General features: G+C 39.3%; 1 protein-coding gene across 1 annotated transcript in view; it reads right to left on the bottom strand.

The window, feature by feature from the left end:
• The window catches only part of WNT2 (Wnt family member 2), a 207027-nt gene that overhangs the window by 118371 nt on the left and 75260 nt on the right, over nucleotides 1-13396 (bottom strand). Inside the window, exon 2 of the mRNA XM_069764851.1 lies at nucleotides 5185-5420. Coding sequence (XP_069620952.1) covers nucleotides 5185-5420 — 236 coding nt within the window. The remainder of the gene's footprint in view (nucleotides 1-5184; nucleotides 5421-13396) is intronic.

A 13396-nucleotide genomic window follows, 5' to 3' on the forward strand; every position in this document is an offset into this window, starting at 1 on the left:
GATTGGGAGCCCTCGCGGGCAGGGTCCTCTCTCCTCCTGTACCAGTTGTGACTTGTATTGTTCAAGATTATTGTACCTGTTTTTATTATGTACACCCCTCCTCACATGTAAAGTGCCATGGAATAAATGGCGCTATAATAATAAATAATAATAATAATAATAATGTAACATCACATTGTAATTATGGTCAGTCTTTTACTTTGGTACCAGAAATGCAAGCTTTCAAAGTGTTCATAGGTTCATACTACAGAAAGAAATAAAAATGGCATCATGATACTGTGCAGAACACAAGTTGCCAAACGTGTACTGAATGTACCAAAGTAAAAGTATGGGGCCCCTGAGTTGTAAGGTAATATGACCATTTACTTATGATTTGGTGTTTTGATTTATGCATTTATGCAAATTTACCTTATATGTGTATTTTCAGTGGGCCTCTCAATCTTCTGTACCTATCTATTTACCTCGGTACTTAGAAGTTATCCATTTTTGGGATTTATTTGATTGATTCATGTCATATATGTGAATATGTGAATTTGTGATAACAAACCTGGCTATTTATTGTACAGTCTTTATTCCATTGTGCAGGATGGCACTGGAGTTCCCCCTACAGGGTACACCTTGTGTCTATTTGTCTAAAACCTTTTACCTTTTTATATATCATTAATAAAGCTTTAAGTTTCTAATATAATTTGGATCTCTTCCTATGATTAGTTTATCTGACTAGTCTGTGTTGTAGTTGTATATCTATGTGAAGTGCAGCTAGGATATTTTTGGACAATTCTTGAATTATTACCATGAAAATTCTGTCCAATCTGTAGGCACCATGTTATAGAGCAGGGGGAGATGAGCAGATTGATATATATTTTTGTGAGAAAATTTTCAGTATAACTTGTCTTTTAATCATTGAATCCTCTGCTCTTTCTGGGATTTATGTTCCAGTGGGTGATAGGACCATCCACTGGACCGAAAATTCCAGAAAGAGCTGAAGTTTAAATGAATAAATCACAGGTTATATTGAATTTCAGTTTATTATTTGTCAGTGTCCTATAGTGACATCAAATAAGTGTCAAATGTCGCAAAACAGCCCAGGAAATAAAAATGAATTCCAGGTGCTGTCTTCCAGGTGCAAAAATTAAAGAGGTGTCTGACAGGATATCAGGAGTCTTCAGACCTACAGATGACCACCCATTCCTGCTAATACATGTGGGGACAAATGACACCGCAAGAAAGGACCTGGAAAGCATCTGCAGTGACTTTGAAAACTTAGGCAAGAACTGGGAGAATAGGTGGTCTTCTTCTTCCATCCTCCCAGTGGATGGCTATGGAACAAGGAGGTGGAATAAGATTCTGCAGGTGAACAACTGGCTACGTCGATGGTGCCCTCAGCAAGGATTTGGATTTCTGGATCACAGTGTGTATTACCTATACGATGGACTGCTTGCTAGAGATGGGGTGCACCTTACGAAGACTGGAAAACATGTATTTGGAAGTCGCCTTGATACACATCAGGAGAGCGTTAAACTACAACAATGAGGGAAGAGATGCAAAAGGCCAGAAAAAGCCATACACCTGACAAATACTATTGAGAATTCTACAATTAGCAGTGGAAAGGAAGAACAAAGACAAAAAATCTAAATAATAAAAATATCGGAGGAAAAAAAACCAATCACAAACTAAAATGTTTCTAAACAAATGCACAAAGCATGGACAACAAACAAGGAGAATTGAAACTACTAACAGAGGAGAAGAAATATGATGTCATTGGAATCACTGAAACTTGGTGGGATGATACACATGATTGGAATACACGGCAAGACGGATACAACTTATTTGCAAGAAACAAACTTGATGAACGAGGAGAAGGTGTCGCCTTGTATGTTATAAAAGTGTATATCTGCACAGAGATTGAAGCTTCAGAGAGTTCTCTGGAAACTGGGTAAGAATATAAGGAGAGAACAACGGAAAGGACATCATTGTAGGCATTTACTACAGGCCGCCTGTGCAAGCTGAAGATATGGATGAACTTTTTATGCATCAAATGGCCAAGTTTTCCAAAAAATATGACATAGTGGTCATGGGAGATTTCAACTATCCAGACATTTGTTGGGAATTTCTCTCAGGCAAAACTAACAGGTCAAGCAAATTCTTATCCTCTCTTGCTGACAACTTTATCTTCCAAAAGGTAGGGGAGAAAATAAGGGGATCTGCTAACTTGGATCTAATCCTTCTAAACAGGAAGGAAATGGTTGAGGAGGTAAGAGGGGATGGGACCCTAGGAGGTAGCGACCATGCTATTCTAGAATTTTGGATAACTAAAGGAGGAAGACCTCTGAAGACTCAGACTTCAGGGTCAGATTTCAGAAAGGCAGAATTTAAAGGACTCAGAAAGAGAATTGGAGGGATCCAATGGCTGGATATCCTTAAGGACAAAAATGTCCAGGAAAGATGGTAAATCTTGAAAAATTAGATTATCAAAGCACAATTGTTAACAATTCCAAAAAGAGGGAAGAATACGAAGCATTTAAGGAAACCAGGATGAATGAACACCGAACTTAAACACATGCTAAAAGGGAAGAAAGAAATGTTTATCAAATGGAAAGAGGGAGGCACATCTAAAGAAGAATATAATGCTGTCTACAGAACCTGCAGGTCACAAATCAGATTAGATAAAGCTGACAATGAACTAAGGCTTGCAAGAGATGTCAAAAGCAATAAAAAAGGATATGGGGGATATGTCAAAAGTAAAAGAAAGTCAAAGATGCTATAGGATTTTTACAGGATGAAAATGATAAAATGGTAAGAAAGGATGTTAAGAAGGCCAAACTTCTAAATTCCTATTTTGCATCTGTTTTCTCTCAGAAAGGAAATGTGACATCAACTGATCTTCACTGTCCTATTAAAGGAATAGAAGAACCCAGGGTATCTATACACAGATGGTGAGAACATACTTAGCTAACATAAATGAATTAAAGTCTCCAGGTCCAGATGAATTATACCCCAGAGTACTGAAGGAGATAGCAGAAGAAATTTTTGAACCAATCTCCATAATCTTTGAAAATTCCTGGAGAACAGAAGTCACAGAAGGCTGGAGAAGAGCAAATGTTGTTCCTATCTTCAAAAAGGGGAAGAAGGTGGACCCAGGGAACTATAGGCCGATGAGTCTGACTTCTATACCAGGAAAGATATTTGAACAAATTATTAAACAACATGTACTGTATGTAAATACCTGGATAAGAGTGAAGTGATTAACCAGAGTCAGCATGAGTTTGTAACTAATAAGTCATGTCAGACTAACTTAATTTCCTTCTATGACAGAATCACTGACTGGGTGGATCAGGGAAATGTTGTAGATATAGCATATCTTGACTTCAGCAAAGCATTTGACAAAGTATCTCACACCATCCTTATTGAAATAATGACTAAGTATGGAATGGACAAGGCAACTGTTAGGTGGATTAATAACTGGCTTAGTGATCGTACCCAAAGAGTGGTCGTAAATGGCTGCACATCCAGTTGGAAGAATGTCTCAAGTGGGGTACCACAGGGTTCTGACCTGGGCACTGCATTGTTCAACATCTTTTTCAATTATTTTTAGATGAAGGAATTGAGGGTACATTGATTAAATTTGTTGATGACACAAAGCTAGGAGTGATAGCTAATACTAGAGAAGAGAGAGAGAGGATTCAAAAAGGTATAAATAAAATGGAGCAGTGGGGCAGCAACTAACAGAATGGGTTTTAACAAGAAAAAATGCAAAATACTAAATCTGGGCAATGAAAATGAAAAAAGCATATACAGAATGGGAGGAATAGGGCTAAGCAACAGCATATGTGAAAAAGACTTGGGTATACTAATAGATCATGAGTCAACAGTGTGATGCAGCAGCAAAAAAAGGCAAATGCAATTCTGGGATGTATTAACAGAAGCATACAGTCTAGATCACGCGAAGTCATTATTACCCTCTACTCCTCTTTGGTCAGACCTCATCTGGAATACTGTGTCCAGTTTTGGGCACCACATTTTAAAAAAGACATCAACAAACTGGAGCAAGTTCAGAGAAGAGCGACCAGAATGATGACCAGTCTGCAAACCATATCCTATGAAGAACGGTTACAGGATTTGGGAATGTTTAGCTTGCAAAAAAGAAAACTGAGAGGAGACTTAATAGCGGTCTACAAATATCTCAAGGGCTGTCACATTGTACAAGGATCATCTTTATTCTCATTTGCACAAGGAAATACTAGAAGCAAGGGGATGAATCTGAATGAGAGGAGACACAGATGAGATATTAGAAAAAACTTTTTGGCAGTTAGGGTGATCAATGAGTGGAACAGGCTGCCACAAGAGGTGGTGACTTCTCCTTCCATGGAAGTCTTCAAACAGAGGCTGGACAGACATCTGTCTGGGATGATTTAGTGAATCCTGCTTTGAGCAGGGGGTTGGACCAGATGACCCAGGAGGTCGCTTCCAACTCTACCTTTCTATGATTCTATGAATTTGTCAAGATTCAAAATTTGTGCATGGCTGCATCTAACGGCAGATTGGGACATTTAGTGTTTTGTTAGTTAAGCACAAGACCACATCCTCAGCGAGCAGTCACTGTTACTTCAAATAAGTGGGCTCCCATGGAAAATCTGTATATTGTTCCATTTAAAATACTGATGTGTTCATATGTCACAAATGGACCCACTGCAACTCTTCTTGCCAATTATTTAAACACATATTATACTGCTAATGTCAGCCATGTCAGTATCATAAAATATTAGATACAAGATTACATTAATACCAAGCCTCTAAGTTTTCCTTTCAGTGGATATCTTGCAAAGAAAACCATTTAAAATTTGGCAATCAGCCATGTATATGCCATCTTTAGCCTCCATCAACTAGCTGGTTGCAGACAGAAGCGGGTTTAAGAATACATTGCCAGCTACTATATTGTATAGTGAGATATGCCCCTCTATTATGGCCATACTTTTTGCAAAAGATACTAAAGTAGGTTGTCATCATGAGAAAATCCCTAATCCCTTTTCTCTGCTAAAATGACAAGTAATTTGTGTAATGACAGCAAATATTTTTTAGCACTATATCGACAACATGGGAAGCATATTTGGCATACAACAATTTAGTTTACATACTAGAAATAATTATTCTACTATAACAACAAATGGATCTTCACCAACTTACTGCGTAAAATTAATTTTCCAAATAAGCTTTGATCTCGTTCGTGTGTGTTGCAATTCCAGCGATGATGTCGAAACTGATGCTGACACTCTGCTGTCCACTCACTCACCCCTACGCCAATAACATGCATGATTTCAGGATAGCGCTGACACAGTTGCCTCTGCCGAGTTACTAAACCAGGTACATTATTGCACATTACTCGGGATGAAGCAGAAGAGGAACCAACTGCCCCCATGTACCTGCCCAAAGAAAGAAAAAAACGTATCAAATAATTAAATAATTGCATTGTTAAATATAAGGATAGATAAGACCTCTCTTGTGTCATCAATTCACTCAAACTTAAAGGGGTTTTATCACAAGCAAATGTAGTTTCAATCAATAGATTTTGGAATAAAAATAAGTTCCACAATTGGATGTGTAAAAAATGTTCCTGTGCTGAGATAATCTTATAAATGTGCCCCTGCTGTGTACTGTGTAATGGCTGTGTATTACTGTGCAGGGACATGGTCTGATCATACCACCGCTCATGGCCAGCGGAGGACGCAAAAGAATATACAGACAGGACAGTATGGGATCACAGCTAATTCTTTTTTTGAGGTAAAATCTGCTGAAATCCTATGCTATCCTGACTGTGTACTCCTTTGCTTCCTTCACAGCCCAGGAGCTGTGGTATGATCAGACCATGTTCCTGCACGGTCAGACACAACCATTACACAGTACAGAGCAGGGGCACATTTATAAGACTATTTTGGCACAGGAAAATTTTTTATTAATACAATCAATTGTGGAACTAATTTTTATTCCAGGATCTATTAAAGTGTACTTTCTTCGTGGGAAAACCCCCTATAAAGTGTTGCCTGTAAAAGCCCATTTATACTTTGGAAGGTGAGCAACACTGATTATGTCGCATCTACAAATACCTATCAGGACACGTGTTCAAGTAGATATCGTGCATATATCATGCATGTGTCCTATTGAAATGAATAGGGTGGTTAGACAATACCTGTTGATTGTGCACAAGTTTGTTAGGATTAATAGTTCTACATGTTCATACATTGGTCTCTCAAGTGACAATATTAAATGGACGGAAAAAAAAATAGATGCACAACCAAATATAACAGCAACTAGGGTGCTACAACTTAAAAAGAACCAATAATGATCATAAAGAGGGATAAAAAAGCAGTACAGAAAATGTGCACACAAAGATACACAACAATAATTTTTATTAAACACCATGTTACTCCATGATTAAACATAATTGGAAACATGACCACCTTATAGACATATATACACTACTATACAACAATTACATATGAAAAAAATAAGAGTACAATGTGTAATATATTGTGATGGCAGAAACCGAACGCTAAAGTTAGGGGCCCGTACAAGACACCTAGTGTCCGTGCTCGGACTCTGAACATGGACTCCGAATATAGACTTCCCACCAAACTCCGTGTTATTGTTTGGGTTCGGCAGCCCAAACAAAGCTTGTTGAAAATCTGCAACGTATCCACTCAACAAGCTTTTCTGGTGTGGGCACTTCTGGCAGCATCACATCAAGTATCGGAATGGCTGTGATTGGACAGCACACCATATGAAAAAAATAATAAAAAGAGGTTTGGAGTCCCACGTATTTTTGATAACAAGAGCAGGTAAACCAAACAGTTGTGGGCTGCAGCTCTCAGCTGTCTGGTTTATCTTGTCTAGTTATCAAAAGTAGAGTGAACCCCATGTTGTATTTTCAAATTATTTAAATAAATAATTTAAAAAAAAGAAGTGGGGTCCCCTCCATTTTTGATAACCAGCCAAGGTAAAGGGGCTGGTATTCTCAATCTGGGAAGGTTCATGGTTATTGGGCCTTTCCCAACCTAAAAATAGCAACCTGCTCTACCCCAGAAAAAGCTCATCCATTAGATGAGTCAATGCGGGCTCTTTGTCTGACTCTTCCCATTTGCCCTGGTGCATTGGCAAGTGGGGTAATATTTTGGGGTTGATGTCAGCTGTGTAATGTCCGTTGACATCAAGCCCAGAGGTTAGTAATGGGGCACAGTCTATCATACACCCCTATTACTAACCGGTAAGTAAATAGTTAAAAAAATACAAACACAAATGAAAAATATTTTATTTGAATAAACACTCCCTTGTTTACCAATTTATTAATTAAAAATAAATACAGTAAGTTCCGATGGCAATCCAACAGTGTAATGTTCCACGACGTCCATCGAATACTATGGAGTCTCGTTCTGAGAACACTCTCAGAAAGAGACTTCATAGTTCACGCCCATTCTGCAGCAAGCACGGAAATTCTCACGCTCGTACCTGCTGCTATCTGTCAGTAACCCTTTTGAACCTCTTTCTAAGAACTTTCTCAGAACGAGGCTCAATAGGATTATTCGTGGTCAGCGGCAGGCACAAGAGTGATAATTTCTGTTCTTGCTGCTGAACGGGAGTATACTATGAAGTCTCGTTCTGAGAAGTTTCTCAGAACGAGATTCCATAGGAGTCGATGGATGTCGTGGGACTATACACTCTTGGATTACTTCATGAATTAATTTTTAATGAATAAATTAGTAAATGAGTGGGGGAGTCTTTATTCCTAATTGGATTATTGTTGGGAGCTTCATGGGACCATTTTTAATAATAAATTGGTGAAGGATGGAGTGTGAGGGAGTATTTACTCAAATAAAGTATTTATTTCCTGTGCTTGAATTTTCTTGTATGTTCTTAACTATTCAATTACCGGATTAGTAATGGGGGTGTCTGACAGATGCCACCCCTTTACTTACATCTGGGCTCGATGTCAGTGGACATTATACAGCTGTCATCAGCCCCAAAATATTACCCCATTTGCCAATGCACTAGGGCAAGTGGGAAGAGCAGGGCAAACTGCCAGAATTGGTGCATCTAATGAATGCTCTTTTTCTGTGGCAACTGTGGGTTGCTATTTTTAAGCTGGGAAGGGCCCAATAACCATGGACCTTTCCAGTCTGAGAATAACAGCCCCCGGCTGTCTGCTTTACCTTGGATGGTTATCAAAAATGATGGGGGATCCCAAGCCATTTTTTTAAATTATTTATTTAAATAACTAAAAAAAACAGTGTGGGAGGGCCTATTTTTGATAACCAGCCAAGATAAAGCAGACAGCTGAGAGCTGAAGCCCGCAACTGTTTGCTTTACCTTGCTGGTCATCAAAAATAGGAGGGACCCCACATCATTTTTTATTTGCCTCATCCACTTTATTTTTGTTATTACAATTTTTTTTTCAGTATCCACATTTGTTTGCAGGGCACTTGTCCTGCTCTCACACACATTTTGCTTCCTGTTGCTGCCCCCTAGTGGTTACTATGAACATTTAACAGCCATTTGACAGCCTGAAGTTCGGGTCTCCATTGATTTAAATAGCCTTCGGGTCCGTGGTCAAATTTGGGTCAGGTCCAGGTCATCCAGCTGGACCTGAACTTCCGCGGGTCCACCTATCACTAATTATAATCAATAACAAGCCCATGTTGCAAGAACCATAGTGCCAAAGTAGAACCAATGGAAGAACCGATTAATATTAATTGGCTCTTAGACAACTATAGTACGTTGAACACATTGTAACTTGAGATGGTAACTCTAGAATATATTAGTAATTGGTTACAAATGAAGAAATAATGAAGATCAATTTGAACAACAGCAGCACAGAAATAAACAAGGCTTCTTGAGTTTACATATAACTCTTACATATGTTCAACTATTTTTTAGGACATTTTCATTTTCACTGATTTAAAAAGTTCAACTAGTTTTACTTGTATATCAATTTCCGGCGCTGATAGCTTTTTTTGAGTTCTCCATGCAACAGTAGGAAACACATTTCAGCCTCCATGAAATGCAACTCTCCAAAAACACTAAGACACATTGTCCTGATTCCTCAAAGTGTTTACCCCAGATTTTTCCATGATTCTGGAGTAAAACACTTTCAAACTTTTTGCACAACAGGAGGTTACCTAAAAATGTTGCAACTTTTGGCATTTATACACCAGTTTTGGCTAGCTCCGCCAAAATGGTTAGGGTTGTGGTGGAAAGTCACGTAGCGACTACCAAACGTCTCATTCATGATGAGTTGTATCATACCTTACACCATAAATCTTTCTCTAGTGCCAGACTGTAATAAGATGTGCGATGAGGCGAGTGCCACTTTTAAGAAATGTCTGAGTCATTAAGAGGAGTGCACCATTTAATGAATCAGTCACCTCTGACTCCAGTATGTTCCCTTATCAAGACTGATGTGATCAACATTCTAGATGAATTGGGCCATTCAATATACACAGACACAAATTACAATCACACAAGATTCAGGGAAGGATACATAGTGTCCTGACATGCACGCTGCTAATTGGGTGTAATTAACTCATTTAATTAAAGGGGATGTTCTAAGTAATAGCAGTGTGAAGTTAATTTAGTGAAGTCATTCATGCTGTGAAGAAACAGCTGTCAATCATGCCCCTTATTTAAAGGAGGGCAGCAAATGTTGTACTTGCTGGTTTTGCACTTGCTCAGTGAGTACAATGGGTAATTCCAGGCATTGTAACGAAGGAGAAAGAACTTTGATCAATAAATTGATTGGAGGGGAAAATATATAAAGAAGTGCAGAAACTAACTGGCTATTCAGCTAAAAAGATTTTCAATGCTTTAAAATGGCAAACAAAATCCAAAACACATGGTAGGAAAAGAAATAATACCATCTCCATAAATCATAGGATCAAGAGAATGGCAGAGAAGCATTCAATGACCGAAGCCACGGTGATCACATTAATCCCTTAACCCCCAAGAGTGGTTTGCACGTTAATAACAGGGTCAATTTTTACCATTCTGTCCACTGTCCATTTATGAGGTTATAACTCTGGAACGCTTCAACTGATCCTGATGATTCTGACACTGTTTTCTCGAGACATATTGTACTTCATGATAGTGGTAAAAATTCTTTGATATTACCTGCGTTTATTTGTGAAAAAATGGAAATTTGGCAAAAATGTTGAAAATTTCACAATTTTCCAACTTTGAATTTTTATACCCTTAAATCACAGAGATATGTCACACAAAATACTTAATAACTAACATTTCCCACATGTCTACTTTGTATCAGTACAATTTTGGACCAAATTTTTTTTTTTGTTAGGGAGTTATAAGGGTTAAAAGTTGACCAGCAATTTCTCATTTTTAAAACACCATTTTTTTTAGGGACCACATCATATTTGATGTCACTTGGAGGGGTCTATATGATAGAAAATACCCAAGTGTGACACCATTCTAAAAACTGCACCCCTCAAGGTGCTCAAAACCACATTCAAGAAGTTTATTAACCCTTCAGGTATTTTACAGGAATTTTTGGAATGTTTAAAAAAAATGAACATTTAACTTTTTTTCCACGAAAAATTTACTTCAGCTCCAATTTGCTTTATTTTACCAAGGGTAACAGGAGAATCTGGACCCCAAAAGTTGTTGTACAATTTGTCCTGAGTACGCTGATACCCCATATGTGGGGGTAAACCACTGTTTGGGCGCATGGCAGAGCTTGGAAGGGACGCCATTTGACTTTTCAATGCAGAATTGACTGGAATTGAGATGGTACGCCATGTCATGTTTGGAGAGCCCCTGAGGTGCTTAAACATTGAAACCCCCCACAAGTGACACCATTTTGGAAAGTAGACCCCCTAAGGAACTTATCTAGATTTGTGGTGAGCACTTTGACCCACCAAGTGCTTCACAGAAGTTTATAATGTAGAGCCGTAAAAATAAAAAATCATATTTTTTCACAAAAATGATTTTTCCACCCCCAATTTTTATTTTCCCAAGGGTAACAGAAGAAATTGGACCCCAAAAGTTGTTGTGCAATTTGTCCTGAGTACGCGGATACCCCATTTGTTGTGGTAAACTCCTGTTTGGGCACACGGGAGAGCTTGGAAGGGAAGGAGCACTGTTTTACTTTTTCAACGCAGAATTGGCTGGAATTGAGATCAGATGCCATGTCGCGTTTGGAGAGCCCCTGATGTGCCTAAACAGTGGAAACTCCCCAATTCTAACTGACACTCTAACACAAACACACCCCTAACCCTAATCCCAACCCTAACCACGCCCCTAACCCAAACATGCCCCTAACCCTAATCCCAACCACACCCCTAACCCCAACACACCTCTAACCCTAACACACCTCTAAACCTAATCCCAATCATAACCCTAACCACACCCCTAACCCTAAAAAAACCCTAATACCAACCGTAAATGTAATCCAAACCCTAAGTTTAGCCCCATCCCTAATCCTAACTTTAGCCCCAACCCTAACTTTAGCTCCAACCCTAACCTAACTTTAGCCCCAACCCTAATTGTAGCCCCAACCTTAACTGTAGACCTAACGCTAACTTTAGCCCCAACCCTAAATTTAGCCCCAACCCTAACTGTAGCCCTAACCCTAACTTTAGCCCCAACCCTAACTTTAGCCCCAACCCTAAATTTAGCCCCAACCCTAACTTTAGCCCCAACCCTAACTGTAGCCCTAACCCTAACTTTAGCCCCAACCCTAACTTTAGCCCCAACCCTAAATTTAGCCCCAACCCTAACTTTAGCCCCAACCATAACTGTAGCCCTAACCCTAACTTTAGCCCCAACCCTAACCCTAATGGGAAAAGGGAAATAAATACATTTTTTAAATTTCATTATTTTTCCCTAACTAAGGGGGTGATGAAGGGGGTTTGAATTACTTTTGTAGCGGGTTTTCTAGTGGATTTTTAAGATTGGTAGCTGTCACACACTAAAAGACGCTTTTTATTGCAAAAAATATTTTTTGCGTCTCCACATTTTAAGAGCTATAATTTTTCCATATTTTGGTCCACAAAGTCATGTGAGGTCTTGTTTTTTGCGCGATGAGTTGACATTTGTACTGGTGCTATTTTCAGGCACGTGACATTTTTTGATCGCTCTTTATTCCAATTTTTGTGAGGCAGAATGACCAAAAAACAGCTATTCATGAATTTCTTTTTTGAGGGGAAAGGGGGAAGGAGGGAAGAGGGGGGGGGAGGGATGGGCGTTTATACCGTTCCACGTTTGGCAAAATGGATAAAGCAGTTTTAATTCTTCGGGTCAGTACAATTACAGCAATACCTCAATTATTTCACTTTTTTATGTTTTGTCGCTTTTATACGATAAAAACTTTTATATAAAAAATAATTATTTTTGCATTGCTTTACTCTGGGGACTATAACTTTATTATTTTGTCGCTAATGATGCTTTATGGCGGCTCGTTTTTTGCTGGACAAGATGACGTTTTCAGCGGTACCATGGTTATTTATATTGGTCTTTTTGATCGCGTGTTATTCCCCTTTTTGTTTGGTGGTATGATAATTAAGCGTTAGTTTTTGCCTGGTTTTTTTTACGGTGTTCACTGAAAGGATTAACTAGTGGGAAAGTTTTATAGATCGGGTCATTACGGATGCGGCAATACTAAATATTTGTACTGTTATTGTTTTGGGGGTTTTTTTTTAGATAAAGAAATGTATTTATTGGAACAATTTTTTTTTTTTTTTTTTACTTTATTTAGGATTTTTTTTTTTAAACAGATGTAAACATTTTTTTCCCCGGGGGGGACATCACAGTATAGTGTCAGAGCGCTGACACTTTGCAATGCACTGTGTCAGATCAGCGATCTGCAGGCACTGCAGGGAGGATTGCCGGGGCCTGCTCTCAGCAGGCACTTGCAAGCCACCTCCCTGCAGGACCCAGAAGGAGCCCCGTGGCCATTTTGGATCCGGGGGCCTGCAGGAAGGAGATGCTGGGTACAACGCGACCACATCGCGTTGTACCAAGGGTCTCAGGGAAGCATGCAGGGAGCCCCCTCCCTGCGCGATGCTTCCCTATGCCGCTGGAATGCTGCGATCATGTTTGATCGCAGTGTTTCGGGGTTAATGTGCTGGGAGCGGTTCGGGCCACTCCTGGCACATAGTACCGGATGTCAGCTGTAATAATCAGCTGACACCCGGCGGCGAATGGCCACGTTCTCCCCGTGATGACGCACTATCCCGTCCCTGGGAATTAAGTCCCAGGTCACCTCAATGGAATAGTACGTCCAATGGGATTAAAGGGTTAAAGTTCTCACACCATCTTACCTCAGGGTAAATGATGTTGTCATCCTGGGGGTGTCGCCATCCTCCCCAACTACGATTGCTGTGATTGGCTGTTCATT

This window comes from Ranitomeya imitator, chromosome 4 (genome assembly GCF_032444005.1).
Source record: "Ranitomeya imitator isolate aRanImi1 chromosome 4, aRanImi1.pri, whole genome shotgun sequence".
In the NCBI taxonomy this organism is placed as follows: Eukaryota; Metazoa; Chordata; class Amphibia; order Anura; family Dendrobatidae; genus Ranitomeya; species Ranitomeya imitator.